This window comes from Hirundo rustica, chromosome 4 (genome assembly GCF_015227805.2).
Source record: "Hirundo rustica isolate bHirRus1 chromosome 4, bHirRus1.pri.v3, whole genome shotgun sequence".
NCBI classification, from domain to species: Eukaryota; Metazoa; Chordata; class Aves; order Passeriformes; family Hirundinidae; genus Hirundo; species Hirundo rustica.
This window is the reverse complement of record NC_053453.1, coordinates 50,785,297-50,808,841: the sequence shown is the minus strand read 5'-3', so window position 1 is coordinate 50,808,841 and position 23,545 is coordinate 50,785,297. Positions and strand designations below refer to the sequence as shown.

Sequence of the window (23,545 nt, the reverse complement as noted above, 5' to 3'; positions counted from 1 at the left end):
GAGTAAGCCAATGCCTTTAAGCAACAATTTCTGGGAGGTGAGGAATGAGGTCAACTACCTGTCTGCCAGGCAATTCTAAAATTCAGAGCCCCAGCCAAAGTCTGACTCAGGATTCTTCAGCTTTAACTCAGCCAACCTATTTCAATGGCTAATTGTTTCCTTATATTTTAACTGACTTTTTTGTTGTCTTCTATTCACAGGTGCGCTGGGCAATGAAGGATTATCTGATGGAAAGTACTCTGGGTATCTCTAATACACGAGCCAGAAATTGATCTAGGAGCTGTGCTGATGGTTTGTTTCTCCAGAGGGAATCCTTGACTCATAGATTTAAGGCTGCTTAGTAAAAGAATGAAAGTGAAGTGGATTTCAAATATTGACCAATAAATACTATTCTTCCCCCAAACCTTTTCCCCTTCAATATTCTGTACAAAGTCTGATGGTTTTGCAATTTTGATTGTAGAATTTTAACTCTGAATTAAAGTTAAATGTACAGTTATTCCTAAATAGTCTCAGTAATGCTTGTGCATGCTATTACACTAAAATACTTCCCTATCTATAAATAAATTATTCTTACCCAGATTTCCTGAGAAACTGAAGGACCCGAGAGCGTGAGGATTTTTTTCATAACATTGCATATATTGTATTACCAAAATATGTATGGTTTAAAATGCCTTACACTTTATTGTGGATTTCTACCATTTTAAACCTTAATTTTCTTAAAATGATTGTACTACTATTCATTGGCAAATGGGTAGAATTGTTTCTATTAGCAAAGAGGATCAGTATAACATAAATATTAGGCTTTAAATAGAAAATTTAATTCTCAGTATGCTTGCATTCTGAACATCCAAGTAGTTTTTATAGCTCGTGTACTTGCATCAAAAATGCTAGTTCCTGAGAAATAAAACAATGCAAAAAGAAGATATTTGGGTGGATTAGGTTGCATGAGAAAATGAAGCTAAGACAGTTAAAGTTTCCATACTGCTTAAAATAGCCATTTAAAGTGCTTGGGATATTAAATGCTCCTCCTGAGGTACAGGAAGTGGGCAAAATATAACTATTCCTGGATCACTTTTCTTCCCTTGCCAAGAAAGGAGATGAATTTCATCTGCAATACCTGAGTCTATGTTTCTGCTTGGTTACTAAAAATATAAATGAAACTGCAGTACTTCAAAAATATTAAGGAGAATTTAAATGGACCAGGAGAAATAATAGCCTCACTCAATCAGACTAATTTCAGTTGTTCACACATCAGTAAAACCTATATAATGTAACATCTTGTTGATCATTGTCTATTTTTAACACAGTTTCAAAGTTTTTCTATTCCCTGTGGATAATAAAATGTCAGCAGAGAATTTAAATAACAAAAGCACTCAACCAAAATGCTAGAATTCCTCTAACCTACCTGTACATCTTGTTATTTAAATTCTCCCACACACTATTGCTGTGCATATTAACTATTTCCATAGTTCCAAATAAAAAGCTGCAGTTCAGATACTCTGTTCTTTTGATTTAACTTATTTATATTCATGTAAGCACGTTTCAAGAATTCATACACATTATACTCTACAAAAATATTTTGTCCTGAATAATTCTGAAGTTTTATTAGCACCTTAAATTTCTCTTGCGCACAACTCAAAGAGTAATTTTTCTTGAAAGTTATGGACTATAAATCTTAGTCATAAAAACTTTAGCCACTACTTAGTTCACCAAATTCAGCTGAAAACTGCATGACTGATTAATTGATATGTGTTCATGTTTTCTTGAAACCATAATAGTTTGTGCATCCCCACCTGAGAAGTGTAAGTATAGGAAGAAATTACTAATTTTCCACCAACATAATAGGAGCTCCATGGACTTTTGCTGAAGTAACATCTGAGATATGTAGTCAAGAATTACAGAACAAGGGAATAAGAATTAAATTATTAATTTGCTACTTTCAAAATAAAGACAATCTTCTGGTGTGTGCTGAGATTTCAGAGTGGCTGGCCAACATACTTGTTACAAACTTTTGGAGGCTTAGGCTTATAGCTTACGTTATAAGAATTACATGTCCAGACTCGTATGAAAAGCTACTCAGTTTACAGTCGACAGCTGAGGTGACAGAGATGAATTATTTCCAGTGGGAAATGAGATATCAAAGAAATCTTTGCTCTTCTGCAGAAATGTCCTTTTGCTATCCCATAGTGATCTTTTCCTGGGGTAAATTAATGATGCCTTCCATTAATCACCATTAATATATCCTGAAAATGTTTTAACAGAACTAAGTAACTATTACTAATTGAAAGAACTATTAAATGAAGTATCTTCTATAAACTGACCACATCAAATGCAGTGAATACATGGCAGTAGTGGTGATTAGTCTTCAAGTCTTTAGTGATGTACGCAAACGTAGAAAGGTCTTCGGGGTCTTGCGCAGCACAGGAAATGTTACGGATTTCGTGTTCGGCAATAATATTCTGTTTAAAAAAAATATATATTTTCAATCAATTTAAGAATTAAATTTAAAAGAGCTGTAGAAGGTGTGAGTTTAGATTCACATTTGCATTGATCTACCATAACGAAGTATTTCAGAAATGCTCTAATAAGAAAAGATTTAATACACCCCCTGTGAGATCTTACACATGTACTTGGAATTTTGACCCTCTCCAATTGCCAATCACCTGGTAGGAAAACATTATGTTCTAAGGTCTTCCCTATGAGGCTATTTGTGCTGTGGAGTTCATTTAGGTTTCTTTGAGAAAGAGACATATTTTCTGGCACACAGGACACAACTTCATAAGACGCTGGTATAGTGCTTCAAAATTGTATTTATAGATACATTTTCAAAGCACTACACCAGCGTCTTATGAAGTTCCTGGGCTTTTGTCTAATGATCAAAATGGGACGCTGTTTCAGTCTACTGACAGACAGGGTCTAGTGAAACACAGCAAGCTCAATAGCCAGATTTTTGCACATGCTGTTTGACAAATTTTAGCTATACTTCTTCAGGAGGAAAAAACCACCAAACACCACTTATAATTGAAACCGTGAGATATTTAAAGGATTCTGATTACTAAAGTGGTAACTACAGAGCAATCTGGCAGCTTATCTCCACTTACTGACAGCAGCATCCTGTAAGAGAGATGTAGGAAAATGGAACTGTTCATGCACCGAGCCACACTACTTGCAACAGCCAAAGTAAGCTATAGCACACTACTGGGAGAGAGGTGGGGCATGTCTGTCCGATGAAAAAAAAAAAAAAGCTGTTTTAAAGCTTTGGAGAAAATTATGAGTACTCATTACATAAACTGCTGATATGTAATTACTGTGTTCAGGCCAATGGAACCATGAAGCCAGAGAAGAAGATACAGCAGAGTGGCTTATGATTAGGCCTTGCTTCAGCAACACACATGTTTCAAAGGGTTTGTTTAAAGAGAAGAACGATTCCTTGAATAGCAATTTACTTGGGGGTTAGTTTATGTGCTTCCTTGAATTGTAGCCCTGCTGGCTGCAGCTCTAGCATTTTCACAAAAGCCTGCTGTGACATATCCTGCTGCAGCATGACATCACTACTGCATCATGGAACAGGTGACTAGTGTCCCAGTTCCTCACACAGCCACCACCTGCTGCTGCCATGGTGGCATCTGTCCAAGTTAAAACAATCTCTGAGCATATCTGGTTTTCTCTCACCTCTCTCTTTTCTTTCCCACTTCGTTTCCTCCACCTCTTTTATTTATTTATTTGTTTGTTTGTTTATTTTAATATATGTAACTAAATTACTTCAGATGTTTTGCCGTATCTCCTCTCATTTGCTAAGTGGCAACTTTCCTCCTTGGATGTAGGTGACAAGTTATCAAAAAGAAGTATTAACATATTTAATTGAAGAAATAATGACTTAGGAAAAATCTTAAGAAAAAGCATACTAAATTTCAAATTATGGAAAAACTGAGATAAGGAGACTTTACTGAAGAAAAGAAATAATCCTCTTAAATTGTTGCAACATACTTAATTATTTCCTTTTAATGCATTATTCATAAAAATGGCAAAACCAGTATTTGTGTTTCAATATATGCCAATTTATAATGACATGTATAATCTCTGCTCAACAATTGCTTTCTTTTTATGTTACTTGAAGCATTTTATTTTCTTTGTTCTCAAACTGATAACTTTTATCCTCAATAAAGATTTTAATGAGAATTAGAATTATACAAAACTAGGGATTTAGATATCCACAGATGGAGCTGTAATGCACTATCATCAATGTAGCGTTGGCAACACTGTAGTTCTGAAAGCAGAAAGAATTCAAGCTTGGAAGATGTTAAAATCATATGAGAAGTATTTATGCCAAATCATGAGCCAGAATGTAATCACCTGAATTTATGCAGCATATATGAAAAGAGCTCTGCTATGCTGAAACTTTTTCTAGGTGACTTAGGGCTGACACAGAGATTTGCACTTGAGTCAAAATTCATGGAGATTATTTTAATGTTTTAATTTTAAATCAAACACATACATATACGAAGTTTGTTTTGAATAACAAAGTATACCTAAACTAAATCTTCTGGATAGAAATTGGTAGTGAAATGGAGTTTTTTTCCTAGCTCCTCTAGGATATCCTCTGTGATCTCCTTTCAAAATTAAACATTTTTCAGTGCATGAGTGTACTGTGTCCTACTGTCACATTTCAGTAGACCATAGTCTTATTTTGTAGGAAGTAGGAGGCTATGAACTAGCTTCCTGTTCTGAGTACACTCCTCAGGCACTGACTGACACTGTACGGTTGTTCTAAAAATTGTCTTTCAGTTTGGCAAGAGAAACCTCCAGTGCTTCTCAAAAAGTACGGAAGCTGAAAGTCAGTTTTGGTTCTGCCAAGGAAATACCTTGGAGAGACCAGGGTTTTGCTAAACAGCCTTCCTTTTGCTTGTCTAACTCATGCCAGCCAATCTGCCTTCTGGCAGAAATCACTCAAAAGTTAGGGTGAGCTGTGAGCCATGAGAAAATTCTGCGAGTCTGCTTTTTCCTAAGCAGCAATTTCTTTCTGGTCTCACTTGCAAAGGAATGGTGTCATGCCAAGCTTCAAGGCGTCACTGAAATAGCTTTTGTGGAATGAGGTCAGGGTCCCTTCAAGTTTCAGCCACCTGAAACTTTGCCTGCTATGACTGGGAATACAAATTCTTAGCTTGGTGGCACAAAGGAAAAGGATGAACAGCCATGAGAGCTGAGTTTTCAAGCACAGAATCGTTAGCTATTTTTGTCAATTAAAACTATGCATTTATTGCTAAGTGCTGCCCAGCACCGTCAACTATAAGCTCATATGGAAGCAGGACAAGTCTGGATAGGCTCTCACCTTAGTGCTAATCTGTTTTGGGTCTTGAAGGAATTGGGAACAGCACACTGTGGACAAGGATGATAACGCTTCTGGGAGAGTTGCAGGCTATTACCTGGTTTTTACAGAAGGGAAAGGCAGTGCAGATTTTGAACTGGAGAGAAAGCAATCTACCACTTGAGAAAAAACATTGGACTGTGTTATATTTAACTCCATCAAATACATCCATTGAACTACTAGGTTTCAGTGGGACTCATCTAGAGTCATCTAATGCTATCTGCCAAAATTCTTTCAGGTTTCCATCTTACATAAGACTCTATGAACTGTGCAAAGAGACACAAGAAGCTCCTTTTGTTCTCCTGTTTTTTTTTTTTTTAATAAACCTAAGGACACCACAGTTACATCCTTTATGCTACATAGGATATTTAAGAGCTGAAAACAGCACTATCCAAGTTGGAGTTTATAGCATTACAACGTCCTGATTTATGCCTACACATTGGAGAACATAAAAGGAATGAGGGTTGTAGAAGTTCATTTTGAATCAATGGAAGGAAAAGGAGCAGCCGTGGTCCCTCTGTTCTGGAAAATATGGCAGACTTGAAACAACAGTAATTTCATCTCAGTTTTTCTTTTATGCTGTTTTCTAACTCTAAATATGGCTTCCAAACTCTAGCAGAAGTTCACAAAACTGCTTCCACTGTCACTTAAACTTAAAAAATTATTGATTTGGCAAGTTTGATGGATACTGGGTTAGATGTACTGTGTTGTCTGAATGTTCAGCAACACAAAGCTGCTATATACATTATTAACCTGGTCAGGTAGCTGGGTTGTCAGATTTATTTTTTATATTGCTTAGTCAGTTTTAGTCATATAACAGAAAAAATAATTTCTGTTCATATAAAATCATCAGTATGGATTCTATTTCCTTGCCTATTTTAGACATCCAAAGAAGATAAATTATTGCATTTCTTTACTTCTCCTTACATAGCTTGTACATTTCACTTTGGCTAAGCAATAATCCATTGCTCTATCCATCACTGAGTTTTCTGATCTCTTAATTTCTGCTTTGTGGCTTTGGTTAGTTGGGGTTTTTTAAAGATTTGGATGTATTTAGAAATGTAAAAAACAAAGCACAGGAGCATTGCCACACAGAAGATGAAAAAAAACGAACAAAAAAAGGAATAGTAACTATTAAGAAGCTGCTGCAGTTCAGGTAGTTAAATGGCTAGCATCAAGAAAATAGCTCATAGGGAGGCTGTGGTACTTGAATGTCTAGAAGGGACACTCAAGGCTTGTGTTTCTTGTTCTTAAAATGGCTGGCCGTGGGTAAAACTGCATCTTTATTCTTCATTGAGACATCTTTTTTGGTTTTGTTGTTTTTAATTTCCTAAAATTATGTTAATGAACATATATATATATTCTACATATTTATGGAACTGTATAGAGAAGAATATGGTAAAGGATTACACAGAGGCCCCCTGGAGAATTTTTTTTTTTTTTTTGGATGAGCTTGCATTTAATAGCAGAATGCTGGACACAATGTTCTACAAATAAGTCATTAAAGCTGTTTTCACTTGTCCTCCACACTGAGTTCATGGAGAATTACAATTACATTATATCCATTTTGGGAAAAGGAGGAGAAAAAAAGGAGAGGAAAACCCAAAGTGTAAATCTGTCCCCTTTCTGGCCTGGCCATCATAGGTATTACTATTTCTCCTAGTTGTGAGAAACAAAAGGTAATATTAAGTAATCGCACATACCTTATTTGTGGCATCAATAAATTTGACTCCCTTGTAAGAGACAGACAGGACAATGGTTGGTACTTTCTTCATCTGTTCCGTAGACTTCTGAAATCAAAATGAAGATATTATTAGAGTTGCGTTGCATTGCAATAAGTGTTCTCTTCTGATTAAACCCCTAAGTTAAACAAATGTTTTACTTTTTCTTCAGCTGGCCGTGCTCTGGGTTTATGCTCTCTTGTAGTTACAAAGCTTAAAATAGCTTCAAGTTTGTTGTGAGGATAGTAAAAATTCTCCTTTTTTTCTAGCACAATGGGAAGAGAATAAAATAACTTTTCCAGGCTTAAAAAGACCAGTCATGCAACCAGTGTTTCCCAAAACGCGTGTGTTTAGGACATCTATCGGATGTGCCCCATCCACCACTGCCTCACTCCCCTTCTCCTGCCCTTCCCAGCTGTAAGAATCAACAGCACAGCACTTGTAGTACCATTTCTTTGCTGCAGTTAGCTGTTATTTAGAAATATTTCCCTGTTCTTCCTTGTTTTTGCATTTGTATTTGTGACATGAGGTATCCTTGCAGCCCGCTAGGCCTGCCAGTCAATCCGTCAGCCCAGCACTGTATCTTGTCATTCTGACTGTCTGCACTGCCAGCGCTACTAGAAGCTGCTTCACACACAAATTAGCACAGAGGCTTATTCTGCACCAGGTTCTCCGACCTACAATTCATGCCCTCCTGTAAGATTGTTTTTTCTTTTACGTTAGTCTACTTCTGTGTGCCTTCAGTGTGATGCACACAGCAAACATATTTCCCTGAAATAGACTGGGAAAATATTTGGGACAGATTTAAATTCACTAGTTTATAGATTAAATTTTCTAGAACAACTCCAAACTCAATCAAAGAAAACCCCCAAATGTGGCATAATAGTTTATAACAGATTTGAATTCTTGTAAGGTGGAAGATAATGATGAACTAGATAATTCTACACAAAACTTCAATAGATAAAAAGATAACATTCCGCAAAAGCTTATTTACGGGACTATCTGCAATCACGGAGATCAATCAAATATTTTCCTGAGAGGGAATGAACTGTTGACAGCTACAGATAAACATGAAGAAATATCAGCACACAGAAGGAGGGTCTAAACACTGAGAAGTCTAGAACTGGAACACAGAAAGATCATTAAAGCAGATGAAAAAAGTAGCAGTGGTGGCTTTGTATTGTACAAAAAAAGCCCAAAGAAGCAGAGATAGAAACTTGAAAATACAAACTGTAACTAAAAAAATATGTTTGCAAAAACAGGCAATGCTAACACTAGAGACAAAAATAAACTGAAACTTAGAACAAAAAAACCCGCCCTGTAATCATGTCTCCTTATTGGGTCTCAATCCTCCCAGAATCAAACAAGACTATTTTTGTCAGCATAAAATTCAAAGCTACAGATCCAGCTATGTTCTGCAACTAGTGTCCACGCCATGCAGGCTAAAAACCTCTAAAACTTCTTTCTGTTGAAAGCTGTTTTTCGGGAGATGTTTTATCCTTCTCTCACCCTTCCAAGGGGGGCAGATGCCTTCTGATAATGGCCCAGCCATTAAACCCAGGTGGGGCAGTGTTTCTTATCTCTTTCACCACCCCTCCATCCTCCAGGGGGACATCTTCTGATAATGGGCCATCAGGGCCCACCAATGACATGACACATTCCATATTCCCATTGTGAGATGCTCCACACAGTGGGGGAGGAGCCAGCTGTTCCTAGCTAGATAAAAACTGGGACTGAAGGACACAAGGTATGTGGTTTTTCCACTGGATTCCCCGAGGAAGACTGGACCCATCTTGTCACCACTGGACTTTCTACAGGACCATCTCTACTCCACAGAACCACATCTGTTACTCCAGGAGGACTTATTTGGACTGCTTCCAACACCCTGACCACCAGGGTGCCAGGTCATATCCCTGACTCTCTCAGGGTTTTTCCAGGATCTTTGTTTGCTTCCTTGCTTGGTTTTTTTTTGTTTTTTTTTTTTTTTTTTTTTTTTTTTTTTTTGTTTTTTTTTGTGGGTTTTTTTTCCCCCCCCAAATATTCCTAGTAAAGAACTGTTACTCCTATTCCCATATCTTTGCCTGAGAGCCCCTAATTGCAAAATTATAATAATTTGGAGGGAAGGGGGTTTACATTCTCCATTCCAAGGGAGGCTCTAGCTTTCCTTGGCAGACAACTGTCTTTTGAAACCAAGACAGTGAAATAGCTCATCAAGATGCTATTAAATTACAGCTGGAAAATTAGGAAATGAATCAGAGACTGATGGACATTTGTAATTTATTAAGCCAAAACGTCTCTGCTGGTAAGGAGCACAGGATGTTCCTCATCAGCTCGCAAACTATACAAACCCCAGGATTTGTGCAAAGGTGTTCTGCAAGACTGCAGTCCAGTGTAGAATTATGATCTGGGGTAACAATTTTGCACTTGTACTCCCATTGAAACTAACCGCTGGGCAGTGGAATAACATTCTTTTGTTATTATGACAGTGCCATCAAGAAAAACACGCAGCTCTATTCTCTGGCTTGACTCTTAATTTAGTGATACAGTAACTGAGGTCCACCAGATAATTATTATTTCCAAGCAGTTTACAAGCTTCAGCTATTTTGAGTTGTCATGGTGAGCTCACACTATTTGTTTGTTGTTCCTATCGTTCTAATAAAGGACTTGTCTACTTGTGTAGATAAAGTTCCTATCTTTTTAATAAAGGACTTGTCAGAATGTGTAACGTGAATTCAGAGATACAGTATGAATACCTTTTGCTCAGGCACTGTAGGGGCTTTGGCTCTGAATTCTAGGATGCTGAGATGATGTCCCACAGCTTTTCTTGGTCAGACATTTCATACCTCTGTGCAGGCCAAGTGGGCATCTCTGCCCATGTCTGTGCCCAGAATCTGAGAAGAAGGTGGGACACAGGAGTCAGTTCGGGCTTTTCAGGTTCTAGCTACTGTACCAACTCCATGAGGTCACAATAAGATGACAAAATATTCTTGTCCATCTGGTGTCTCTACAGGAAGCATATGGACTTGAGCCAAAATTATAGGAGCCACAGCTGAAGGCTGGTGTTGGATGTCATGTGCATGCTGACATATGGTCTCATGCTCCAAGGCATGTTCATACCATCGTAGCAGGATTAGACTTCATCTCACAAAGAAGCAATCATAGTGACAGAACACTGTCTTTGGGCAAGTGCTCACTAGCCTGGAACTGGTCATAGTTCTTATGAACTCCATTGTTTGTGACTGTAACTGGCTCTTAATTTCAATACACTTCTTTAGGAGAATCACCTGGGCAAACAGCAAGCCCATTCCAGGCTCCTTGCCAGTGCCTGTTGCTGATCAGCTGGTCACCTACATCAGGACAGATGTACATGCTCCGTCTCCATGGGTGCACTGCTCCTGCAGGCAGGAGTCTCTGTGCTGCGTAGTCTGAATCGCCAGAGAGACTGAGCTTTGGTCCCACCTCTGAAATCCTTGCTGGCAGACAGGTAGGTGACTACGTGAAAGCAGGCCATGTATAATTCAAGAATCATAAAATAGGCTTGTGTGCATACACAGGAAGATAGAAGAAAGTGTTGCCATCCTAAATCTAATGTGACACGTGCAGTTTCCCCAGACTTCTCAAAAGACACAGAGCATCTTTCTCTTCAGAACAAGGAACATCAGGAGTACCAGTCTTGTCTGTATTTTGATGCAGCTGCTGCAATGAAGCTGCTTCATCCCCTCAGCACCCACAATGCAGATCAGCCCAGTGGAAGGAGGTAGAAAGTACCTTCTGCATAACTACCTGGTTACTACAGTGACTGCCTTTACAACAAAGGTCTGAACTTAAGACTATTCTGAGTTTGCATCTGAACCCACTGCTGCCATTATGTAGGACAGTGCAAAAACCCTGCATAGGCTTGGAAAGTGCTGCTCCCAATTTCTTTTGAAATGGGTCATAAGGAGATGCAAGAGCAGTGGTGCCAGAGAGAGCAAGAGAGGGAGTGCAATCTTGCTTATCTTGTTAATGGATTTTCTTTAGTTTCACTGAAAAAAACCAAAAATCACTCTCATATCCAGAGTCTAAATTCATATTCATATTATAGTAGTACTACAAACTGTCTTAAGTAGGTAAAGCATTTCCACTTGCATATTGATTTTGAGTTAAGGCTGTGCAGAACTGCTAGACATTTATTTAGAATATACACTGAAATCCAACTAATTTGAGATCCACCCTGCCAGCATGCCTAACAAATCAAGGTAGTTAACAATGTCTTAAGAGGCAGAGGATGTAATAAAGTAATATAAACTAGTGGCCTATTTCTAAAAAGCAAATATAAAACCTGCAAACTTGAAGGGCCTTTAACCTTTTCAAGACAAAATTGTACCTCAATACCTTACTCTGTGCAGAACTGAGAGCGCTGATTCAACACCTTTGAATGCTCCTGCAGTGTACAAACCACATTAACTCTGCCACACAACCACACAAAACAGCTGAATAAGAAATTCAGAAGCACACATATAATGGCGTCCAAGTAAGACGCTAACGAAGTCCCTTGATATATTGTAGCACATGGTGTAATGTAGCCCCCTGCCAAGAGGAAATGGGATACACTGGTACTTTTACTTTGCCATGTTGACCACTTCAATGTACCTATATATGCATTACTCAGCTTTCATACAGTGGTCAAAATGAAAACAGGTTCATTTTTGGCTTATATGTAATTATATTTGATATTGCAAATACACAGTAAAGAAATATTATTCACCTATGACAAGTCACTAACAACCCCATACATAAATAAATGCCAAGTAAAAGTTTATGAGCCTGTAAAATCTTAAGCCTTCATCTTGGCTTTCTACTTTTGCAAATTAATCTTCAGTCTTATATTGGTTTTTAATATCTATATGAACACTGTAGCTGGCAATTCTCCTATTCAATTACTGGAATCCACTTCATTATAAGAATCTGAACTTTTTCTCAAACTGGCAGCAACCATTGATTCTAAATGGTATCAGACTGCACACTTCAAAACGTGTTGGGACCACCTACTATCATGTCTCTAAGTCTGCTATTTATTTGAGGCTTAAGAAATTTCATCAAATAGTTCACAGAATCAGTGAAATCTCAGTTGGAAGGGAACAATAAGAATAATTGAATCCAACTACTGGCCTGACAGAGGGAAACTCCTAAGAGTCACATCATGTGCCCGAGAACATTGTACAAATGCTTCTTGAGCTCTGTCAGGCTGGTGGTACGTCCACTGCCCTGGAGAGCCTGTGCCAGGGCCCAACCACCCCCTAGGTGAAGAACCCTTTTCTAATATCCAGCCTTAATCTTCCCTGACACAACTGCAGGCCATTCCCTCAGATCCTGTCACTGTTCACCATGGAGATCAGGGTTTGCCCATCCTCTTCCTCTCATGAGTAAGTTGTAACTGCAATGAAGTTTCCTCTTCTCCAGGCTGGACAGATCAAGTGTCCTCAGCTGCTCCTCATAAGGCTTACCCTCAAGTCCCTTCAACAACCTCACAGCCCTCCTCTGAATACTCTCTAACAGCTTTGTTTCCTTCTTATAGTGTGGAGCCCAAAACCACACACAGGACTCAGAAGTGTGGCTGCACCAGTGCAGAGTGAAGTGGGACAATCACCACCCTTGACCAGCTGGGGAGGAGGAGCTTGAGTGAATCACTTTGACAAGATCACACATGAGATGAAATTGAAATAAAAAGTTTAAGTCCACATTTGACAAGTTAGTTTTGAAGCTAATTTGATTTTAAAAATTTTTACATACATTTATACAATCTCCCGTTTAACAAATACTTACTAACTTATCTCAGTCCAAAAGGTTTAAAAATGCATTACTGACATAAATTAACACTTCTTGGAATAAAACTACATCTGAAATCCTTGTGGTATGAAACTCTACTGCTCTACAATTAGTGGATGCCTCCAAGCTACATCATTAATATGAACATTGCACTTGGGGTGCACCTGTAATCACCTAGTCGAGAGTGAGATGGCTTTTTTCTTTTGCAGTATCTCTAAACATTCCTCTGCATTTTTCCTGCCCCCTAGATTCCTTTCAGCCAGAATTCAAGGACGTACAATCCTCTGAACACATGGTGCAGCATGATGTGGATGTGCATAGAGACTGAATGTCTATAAGAACTTTCACCACTACTTATTTTTTCCTTTTGAGTAATATCCAAGTGCCTGTTCCACTGCAGACCCTCTGAAAGCAGTGGCCCCACAACAGAGAGAGGTAGAGCTGCAAGTCCCAAGAGAGCAGAGACTGAAGAATCTAAATCCCAAAACAGTGTTTGATGCTGACATGGTATTTGCCTAGGCAGTTTCACCAGGAGGCATATGCAGATGTTCACACTTTAACTTTTGGAGGAAAAAATGAAATGGAGATTGAAAAGTAAGAGAGGGTTTAGTAGAAACAAGGAGATTGCCATCTAAATTAACTTTTTTCTTTACATAAGAAGAAATGAAAGGATGAAGAAAGGCCTTAGATGCTGCCTGTTTTCAGTGAGTCAACTCTGCTTCACCTTCCTCTCCAGAGATAAGGGGATCAGATTTTGCAGCAACACCAACTTTGACATTTTAGTCTTAAGTCAGCAAGACATTTAAATACCTGCTTTGCGAACAGAATTATATTGCTGGTTCCTCAGAACTTTGACCTGAAATTTAAGAACCTATTCCTAACAAGAAAATATTTAAGAAAGAATTATAATAGTCAGGAAGGTGTCAGGATCCAAGAACCAAATTTAAGTTCCCTTCTGCTGCAGTATATATTTGACTGGTTTAGACTGTTTAGTTGGTGTTTGCAACATCAGTGATTTAACACTGCTGCAAAGAAAGAGTCTGCCTTGTTGCTGTGCTCGTGCCAGTAAGTATAAAACAATCCCTTTCCCACCTGGTCAAGGAATTCCAATGTGTAAATGCCAAATGAAGTCTTCTGTAGAGAACAAGTATTTTTCTAGCTCAACTTTAACTCCTGCCTTTATTTTGATGCAAACACATCTTATTCTCCCTTCATGCTCCTATGATAAATTGCAATGAAGGCAGCAACCTGAAAACGCAACTTGCAGTATTTTCCATTTCACACTGAAAAACATGAGAGCTCCTAACTTCAATGACTTCTTGAAGGCATCTCTCAAATATACTTAATAAATCTATTCTGGCCAGGACAGTAAGACTTAATCTCCAAGTAGGAAATGTCAGTTTACAGCAGGGATGGAGATAAGGAGACAGTGCTGTCTAATAGAGAGGAAGCTTGTGAGAGAAAATAGCTGGAAACAAATAAGAAACCATAAAAATACAAAGGAGTGCAAATATATGAATAGTAAAGTGAAATCCTCGATAAATATCCACAATTTTGGGGGGCTGAAAGAATCTGCAGTTTGGATGGGGGAAAAAAAGCATGTATAACATTGACCCCAATGTTGAGCTCCAGCTATTGCATCTGCATGATTTTCCCCAAACAAATCCATCATCTGCCCTGCTAGAGCACACTGCTGGCACAATGCTGAGAAGCACAGTGGATTGCCAAGAAGAGTTATTAAGGTAAAGTTTCCCAGGTTGGTTTTTTTGTTTTTTTCTTTTTTGTGTGTGTGGTTTTTTTAATTGTTTCTTTATTATTATTATCATTTGTGGGGTTTTTACATTATAGAAGATTTAGGATCTCCTTTCACTTTTGAGCTATAAGAAGGAGGCTGCTGTAAGCCTCTCTGTAGAGGGACACAAGGGATATCCACATGATACTTCCCTTGAGAATCAAAACCATCAATTGCAATAATTGAAAGTCCTGGGAGCATCTACAACCAACAGTGAGGGATCTGCAGTCAGCAAACATGTCATTTTTGTTGTTTCTCTGTATTTATAAATGATTAAGGAAGATCAAGATTTTTTTTCACTGATACACTTCTTTCATCCTTGTGCACCTGCTGCCTGAAAGACATCCAGTGAATGTCAACACTTTTGAGAACAGCATTAGGTTAAAGTTGGAGAATCAAAAGCCACATTGACAGAAAAATTAGGTACCTAATTTTCATACATTCTCCTTAAAACCATTACATGGCTGAGTCCAGAAAGATTAAAAAAATTGCAGGGAGTTACCTCAACTTGGTACAAGTTTATATGTGACATACTGCCCCCATACTCAACATGTTTCAGATTGCAGCAGGCTACAGTTTTGCATTATATGCATGGAATAATGAATAAAATACTAGAATAAAAAAATATTGTTCTATCACAATAGTACAACCCTATGTAAAGGTCTTGCTGACTCTAGACACACTGGACAAGTGTAAAGAACTCACTACATGAGAGCCAGACAAATAATATATCTAGTTTTTCACTTCTTTTTCTTGACACGAAATGCATGTTTCAATACATTTAAAGTAAAATGTAACTATAACAGAAACCAGCTTTTCAATTACAACCCAAGGCTGTCTAAATACAATAATGAACATCACAGCAAAATTTTATTATGACTTTGGACAACCTGGACTCCCAATTCACTGACAAAAACTTTCAGGAGATAACCAGAGGCAGAAAGTTTTTGAAAAATATACAATTTTCTCACTAGGAAACAGGCTAAAATAAAAATTTGTTCCCAGTAAGTCAAAGGTTTTTGCTTTGGACTTGAATAGGAACATGGTTAAAAGGACTACTCAGAAAGAACAGATTAAATCCTGATTAAAAACAGTTTTATTCAAATATCTTTGCAACAAAAAAAAGATTCAAACCATAAAATAAACACTCTCACAGAATAATTGTTTCGAAAGAGAATGTAAAAAAGAAAGGTACATAAACCCCACCACTGTATTATGTAAGTGTCCTGTATGGCAATATAGAAAACTGGTGCAACTGCACTATTTATACATGAAATATGTATTTTAAATTAAATCTGTTTTCAAACAGTTTCTTCAGTTGTATAATTTTAATTGGCCAAAGTTATTAGTTATATAAATATATATTAAAATGCCTATAAATTATTTAAAATGCCCTTTTTGATGTTAAGCCTTCTAGTTCAGTCAGAAAACTTAGTGAAGTTGTCATATGCTACTATGGTGCCAAATTCTGCCCTAATTTCTGCACAACCAACTGAACTGGAAGATGGTATGCTTGCAGCCTGAATTAATTAATCCCTCTGTTTCAAATTGGTTGGTGGTGTGTTGTGGTTTTTTTTTTTTTTTTTTTTTTTTTTTTTTTTTTTTTTTTTTCCCAGATGAGTTTAAGTCCAGGTAAGGAATAATTAGTACGCAATTAGCTGAAAAGCCTCAGATCTTCAGGCAATCTCGTAATTGTGAATTACTGCCAGCCCTTAGCTAACATAGCTTGTATGAAAGTCTGTGCGCTGCACACATGTAACCAGCAGGAAATGATTGTCTTATCGCATGAATTTCAGACATCTTCCAGCTTTGTGATCTGAATGTCACGTCTTGTGCTCAGAGACATCTTGCATAAGAAACGTATGATACACAGAAGAAAACATTTTGCTAATTCGTCAAGGTAATTTTACACATTTAGTAGATTAGCAAACATACATTCTTCATAAATTATTCATGGCAGACCATGATATGTTCACCACGGCTGTGAACAGGTGTGTTCTATTACAACTACGGTTGGGAACAAATCAGGCTATGGCTTGTTTTCAGTTTGCAGCAGCAATGTTTCTTGGAGATAGGCTACTGTAATTTTCTACAAACCAGTATCAGGCCAAAGAGCCACAGGAAAACATATTCTTAACAGTCTGGAGGAAACCTAGCTGCTTTTCCGCCATCAGATGAAACTGAGTTAGACCCCGCTTCACCCATTAATCAAAACGCACGTAAGTAACTCAAAGGAAATATTCATGCGAGTAAAATTATCCACAGGACTGATGGATTAGACAATACATAAAACCCAGTGTGTTTGGTAACGTTATATATTTACTACTACATATTTAACATTGAAAATTCCATCTACATTATAATATAGAAGATATAAATTCTATTTATTAAACAATTGGATAAGGGCATGCTTCAATTGTGTGGACAGTATTTTGAAACATATTCAAAGATTCATGAGAAAACATAATACATACATTTGAGGTTTTTTGTTAGAGACAACATGCAGAATAAAAATTTATCTTTAAATTTTGGTATTACTTCAAATTAAGATATAAGACAGAATAGATATCCTATTGAATATCAACGTAAAAGCAAGGAAAGGAAACGGGTAACTACATTACAAAAGCAAAAAGGGTACAGTACAAGCAATCACAGATTTGTGTTATTTAATACTATTACAATAGAGAAAAGAGTAGTTTTATAAACTTACCCTCATCTTTGCACATGCATCCTGTGTTGACTCTGTGCCTCTTAACTCTTTTACCAGCATAGAACCTAAATACTAGAAAAAAAAATCCATTGAACTTAAATTAACTGAAATTTCAGAACTGACAAACATCTGCAGAAATGCACTAAAAACATTTAAAAACACCTAGTGGTAACAATCAATTTCTTAACATACTGCTTTTTTTTTTTTTTTTTACTTTGCACTTTGACAAATCATTTAAACCCACGTAAATCAACCCATGAAACAAGAATGCACAGCAACAAGTGTATTGAATCAGCTGGAGCATTCTTTGAAACAATATCTGAAAGTCGTCTAGCTTATCATTTTAGCTACTGAAACAACGAACAAACACTACAGATTCCATCTTAAAAAAGCCATTTGATTATAAAATGGAGAATTTGCTTTTTTTAGCTGCCATCTGCCAAACTCCTATTGTTATGTGTGCAATCACATGGATGAGAAGGCCAGCAGTGATCTTAACCTCAGTGTACGCAATCTGTAACTAATTTACGTGCAAATAGCAGAGCCCGATGTCAGCAAAGAGAGAGACAATAAATCTGTGCTCAAACTAGCTTAAAGCAGTATTTCTTCCTAAGAAAAGGCAGACCTTGAACTTTTATTTTTGAAGCCTTTAGTGATCTGGAGGAGGGCTGTGTGAGAGGAAACAGCAGGGTGCTGTGTTCTGGCTCAGCTCACTGGCAACCACCGTGCCCCCAGAGAAGCCTGCTCATCTCCAAGGGCAACAAGGCAGGCAGTGCCTCAGCCACACAGCCCCTCTTCTACAGGGCTCCCCCTCACCGTGTCACTTCTGAGTCCTCCTGCACCCTGACAGCAACCTCTGCTCCTCTGAGGTCTCAGTACTCCCCCTACACCGTGTTTGAGTGGCGCAGCTCCTCCAGGATGGAGCTGGCTGCATCATCCCTGCCATTCCCAACTAGCAGCTAGGGCTCTCGTTATGGCTAACTGGGCTGTACCAAAGCCACACCACGCTTTGCATTTCTCTTATAGATGCTAGAGGCGTGCATATCTGTTGGTGTACATGTGTTCTTAGAGCTCTGTGCAAATGGGACACTTCTTAATTTCCGTTTCACGTGCACGTCTGGCTTAACTGAGCAGAGAGCACAGCAAGGAACCCCTCACCTGCTCTTCCCAGGCACAGAGAAGGCTCTCTCTGTATTCTCACTGCAGCACAAGGCCACAGCTTCTCCTAAGTCTCCAGTCCTAAGTGAGCAACATGGGAGCTAAAGATAAGTCATGCCACTGCAAGAATATGGTAAGTGGGCTGCAGGAGGAGAGAAAGTACTGTGAGCAGGAGCCTTTTTCTTTCTGGAGGATGCTACAGCCCACCACTGTTGACCTCTCCCACTCTACCAGACTGACTCCTCTTGGAAACAGCCTAGACTGACCCAACCAGATGATGAACCAGCTTCAGCTTAGACAAGAACCTATCAAAAAGAACTTCAGTTACAGATGAATGTAAGCTGTAACTGGACAGAGAATGTACTGGTTCAGTTTTCTGGTCTCCTGACCTAAACTTAAATATTTTCTTTAAAGCCTTCAGTTTACACTGTGTTCTGCAGGAGTGTCTGATCTGCAAAAAAATTGCATAAATATTTCAATGTAGACAGCAGCCAACACAGCAATTATTGAGAAACACTATGTAGGGCATTATAAATGGGCCAGTGAGCACCATCAACACTACCAGATAAGCACAAGCATAAAGGAATGAATGAAGGGCATTCCTAGAGGACTGCAGATGCGAAAGACTCGTAAACTGAGCAGCTGTGCGTCCAGCTGGGGCTCAATGGTGACGTGATTAGGGCTTTGGGCATTAATTTGATGGGACAGTTTGATATTGCCCTTGAAGACAAACAACAAATTTAAAGCAAGCTCTGAAATTAGAAGAGTAAACAAAACCATATTGAATTGAACTGTATTTTTCGCTGAATCCCACTGTCTGACACATTAGGAATTCTTAGCCTTCTCTGGGCAGGTTACAATAAATGTCTTACGTTTTTGTTTTGTTGGTTGGATGGTTTGGTGTTTTTTGTTTTGCTTTGGGGGTTGGTGGGGTATTTTTCTCATTTTTTATAGAATATAATAAAACAAATAGGTTTTTTCTTGAAAGCTACCAGTTGATCAGGCACCAGGGTAAAAAAGCAGCGCTTTTTGCTTATGGCAGAAGAGGAAGAAAGAGAAGGACAGCTCCTGTCCCATCTGCACAGCAGCAAAAAGCCTCAGCTGAAGGCATTTAGAAATGCTTCCCAAGGTGGGCTGTGGAATAGACACAGAAATCACAGTAGTACCACCCAATTTAGTTGTCAGAAAAATTTGAAACTCTAAGAGGAAATTTTGCTTCCTTTTGACTTGCTGTGCTTTTGGAAATATTCCTTCTCAAACACCCAGGGCATGTGTGAGCACTACAGAGAACATCCAACAGTTTAACTGACTGATGTGGCATAGAGTGAAAGCTACCCCAGTTATAACTTGCAAGCCGGGGTTTTACTCTGTAGGGCCGAGGTCAATACAGCTCAAGGAGCTGAAACAAAGCACTGACACATGTGCCTGAGGAAAGGAAGGTCTTTCCTTAATCACCACTAACTTGGATATTCCTGGTCATTCCAACTTCATTTCTTTAATGATCCATCTTCCAATCTATTACAAATGTTACACTGGATTATGGATTTACTGCTGGATCATGCAAAAAGAGAAAAGGTACCCAAGGTAAACATGTTCACTAAAAACTAGGAAAAATATTTAAAGAACTAGAAGCTGCTAACCTTCCTTTTCAATCGGAGGCGAGCAAGAAGGTTTTGAATAGTAGGAGGACAAGACTGTGAGCAGGTGAGACAGTCCTTGTCCATAATTTGCTGAGGAAGGCAGAGGTTCTAGTTACTGTCCAGGGATAATCACTGCATGTGTGGCAATTTTTAATCCCATGAGGGTCTGATGGAAGATACAGAAGTGCTCCAGAAAGACAGCTCTGTAGCACCTCTTCTGTCCCTCCTCAGTGGGAGCCAGGCATATCCTTCGCAGATATGCTTTAAATCCGGTCCAGCAACCTCCAACTGCTCCCCAAAGTGCAGCAGCATTTAGTGAACAGAGCATTATCCTAAAAAGCACCCTTCAAGTGAAGAGGATCTCAACCCCACATCTTGTACCGGTGGTTAGCCCCCAGCTATTATCCTAAAGTCACTGCAAGAACTGAGCCCCTTTCCTCTGTGCCGTAAGCCAGCCTTCATAAGGCGGCCACCTCCAGGGAGGACACACAGTGGGCTTCAGCAATTTCAACAATGATTTCCAGCAAAGGCAGAGGGGGAAATGCGAGCATTTAAAAACCTGGGCTGAGGTGCCTCTTCAGCTCCCCAGAAGCTCCAGTCCCCGCACCTTGTTGACAGGGAACTCAAGATTTCAGAAAACTGTTTTTCATTAAAAAAAAAAAAAAAAAAGGAAGCCTTCCAATGACTATTAATGACTATTTGTACCACAGGAGACCTTTCTCTCCTCCACAGGCATTTGTAGCAGCCAGAGAAGACTAATTGTCTTTAGTTGTAGAGGGAAGCTCCATTTCTCCAGGGATGGGAAGTGGTAATCACCTGCCACCACACGGAGGTAAAAATAAGTATGTCCTGCCCTGATGGAACTGACTGCTACTGGTGCTTCAAGTAGCCATCAGGTTGGGTGAGGTCTGAATGTGCCCTTGTCCCATGGATGGAGAACACTCAGGACCCTCACCTCCTTTTTCTCTATTTCCTTTTCCAAAACCACATGTATAAAGTTCAGGTGAGGTCACACTTACCTTAATTGCTGCGCACACAGCATTAAGGTAGGTATGAGGATCCCATATTATGTTTTATTATTCTTTCATAACTACTAGACAGGGATTTGTAAGAGATGAAAAGTAGGGGTGCTTGCTCTCACTGTCACTTCAACAACACTTAGCCACTTACTCATAGTTCCCTTGCTCTAACACTAATGCCACAGGGACTGCAATATATCACACAATTCATAGCAAAAAGTACTGTGTATCCTTGTTTCTCATTTATTACAATTACAGTATTTCAGAAGTAGAGACCTGTCTCTCTAAAAGTGACTGAAAAAATATTACAAATGAAATAAAACATAAAAGCCTATCAAAATCCAAGTTTAATATATCTACCCCAAATCAAACCACTAAATTTATCAACACTTACAAATGCTTTATAATCACATGACTGGAAGATGAGTTTCTCTGGATGATGCTGCCAATATTGTACAGGTGTTGATGCTGTGGCTTCATTTGGAGGTCGCAAGGTAATTGAAGGCTCTCCCCAGTCTCCTGTCTGAAAATCACAGTTGTTCAAGATGTAAGAGTATGTGCAGGCAAATTCACGGTGAAGCAGCCCTCCACTGTTTTGCTCAATTAACAAGGATTTATTTTCTACACATAGAGCCATGTTACTAAAATAAGGGAACACAACTCCTACAACATTTTTCATTATTTAATTTATAATCCAAAGTCATCTTCTGTAGTGTTTAATGAGGCTTTAATTAAATCTCTTTGCTTTGAGAATAAAATCATTAGGCACCGGAAATGTTCCTTAAAAAAAAGTGTTTACAATACATATATGAGGATGAGTGCACTTGAAAAAAACCATGAGATGCACAAAAATGCCTTTCACAAATTCTGCTATGTATTTTACAAGCTTTTCTGCACAGTTAATACGCCTTCCATTATCCAGCACACATAACCAATAACTAACTTTCCTAAATGGCTAAATAACAGAGATTTTGCTTTGATCTGAAGACTTATTATACATTCTTCAACCATGAGGCATTCTTTAATCTCTTTACGAATATTTACTTTGATCACCTTCTCTTGATGCCTCATTGTGCCTTCCACATTTATCATTCTCACTGATATAGGAGACTGCCTTTCTGAGCTGTCATCTCCTCTCTTTCCTCAAAGCCCTCAGAGAACACAGGTAGGAGTGCAGTTTGCTGCCAAATCCCTTCACAGCACGCTCTTCTTCCCACCGAAAGAGCCAATGCAGGCATCAGTACAGAAATGTCCCCAGCCTGGCAGTGCTGGTCTGGGTCTCACTTGCCATTGTGTATTTTTGATCATGGCTCCATAGGACCTGAACTGACCTCACCCTAGGGGCTACTTCTACCTTTCAGGCCTCTGCATCAGCTCACTTTTACTGAAAATGACCCATGGATGGACTCCTCTTCCCTCTGTCATCACCCTCACTTCTCTCCTACCCTGTCTGGTCTGGACTGCTTCTCAATTCCCCTCTTCTCACAACTCTTTTTGCAATTACACTTCTCCTTCCTGATCCTCCTTCTTCTCCTGCCCATTCTCTCTCAAACTATTTTACCCTCTCCTATATGATTATTTCAGTTTGGATTATATTACTTCTTTCTTTACCTGCACTTATTTTTGTATTTTCTATGTAGGTCACATTGCTAAAATATGTGTTCAAACTGACAAGGAATTGTCATCAGCATTTCACACAGAACAGGGCTAGAAGTTTAGACTTTTATAACAAAAAAGAGTTAAGCATTAAAAACACATGAAAAAATCTTACTGAAGACATTCAAAATCTGGCAAACTGTCACATCTCACTAATTAAGTCAGGACAGAGTAAACAGAACAAGTACATCATTTTCATGTGTCACAAAATAACAAAATGACACGCATTTGCACAGCTCTGCAATGAAAAGCAAGAGATAAATCTGGAAACATCCACATTACCCTGCCAATATGGCAACTTCAAGCAAGAGAACATCATAAAGTAAGTTGAGCCTAGTTACTGTTGGCACCATTAGCAAATCTACCAATTACACAGTACCATAATTTCTGTTTTGCCTAGTTAAGTTGCCTATATGCCATGGATATGACTTCAGCATCAGATTTTGAAAGGAAAGCAGCAAGAGCCATTGCTCCATTTTTTGTCAGTTTGCATACACGAAAGTGAATCCTTCTGGCCACTAATGCATAAAACCTTTTTATCTTATTTAATCTGAAGTGGAAATTTGATTTCTTTATAAGGCAGTTCTTATAAAATAAGATTTCCATCATATTACAAGGGGTAAGGATCTGCATCCTTATTAGTGGAGTCTGTCTTTGACAATAAGAGAAGATGGAT

General features: G+C 38.6%; 1 protein-coding gene across 1 annotated transcript in view; it reads right to left on the bottom strand.

Annotated features, from left to right (window-relative positions):
• The window catches only part of ANKS1B (ankyrin repeat and sterile alpha motif domain containing 1B), a 431,424-nt gene that overhangs the window by 5,673 nt on the left and 402,206 nt on the right, over positions 1-23,545 (bottom strand). Inside the window, 4 exon segments of the mRNA XM_058420203.1 lie at positions 2,322-2,459; positions 7,069-7,155; positions 17,397-17,468; positions 21,608-21,736. Coding sequence (XP_058276186.1) covers positions 2,322-2,459; positions 7,069-7,155; positions 17,397-17,468; positions 21,608-21,736 — 426 coding nt within the window.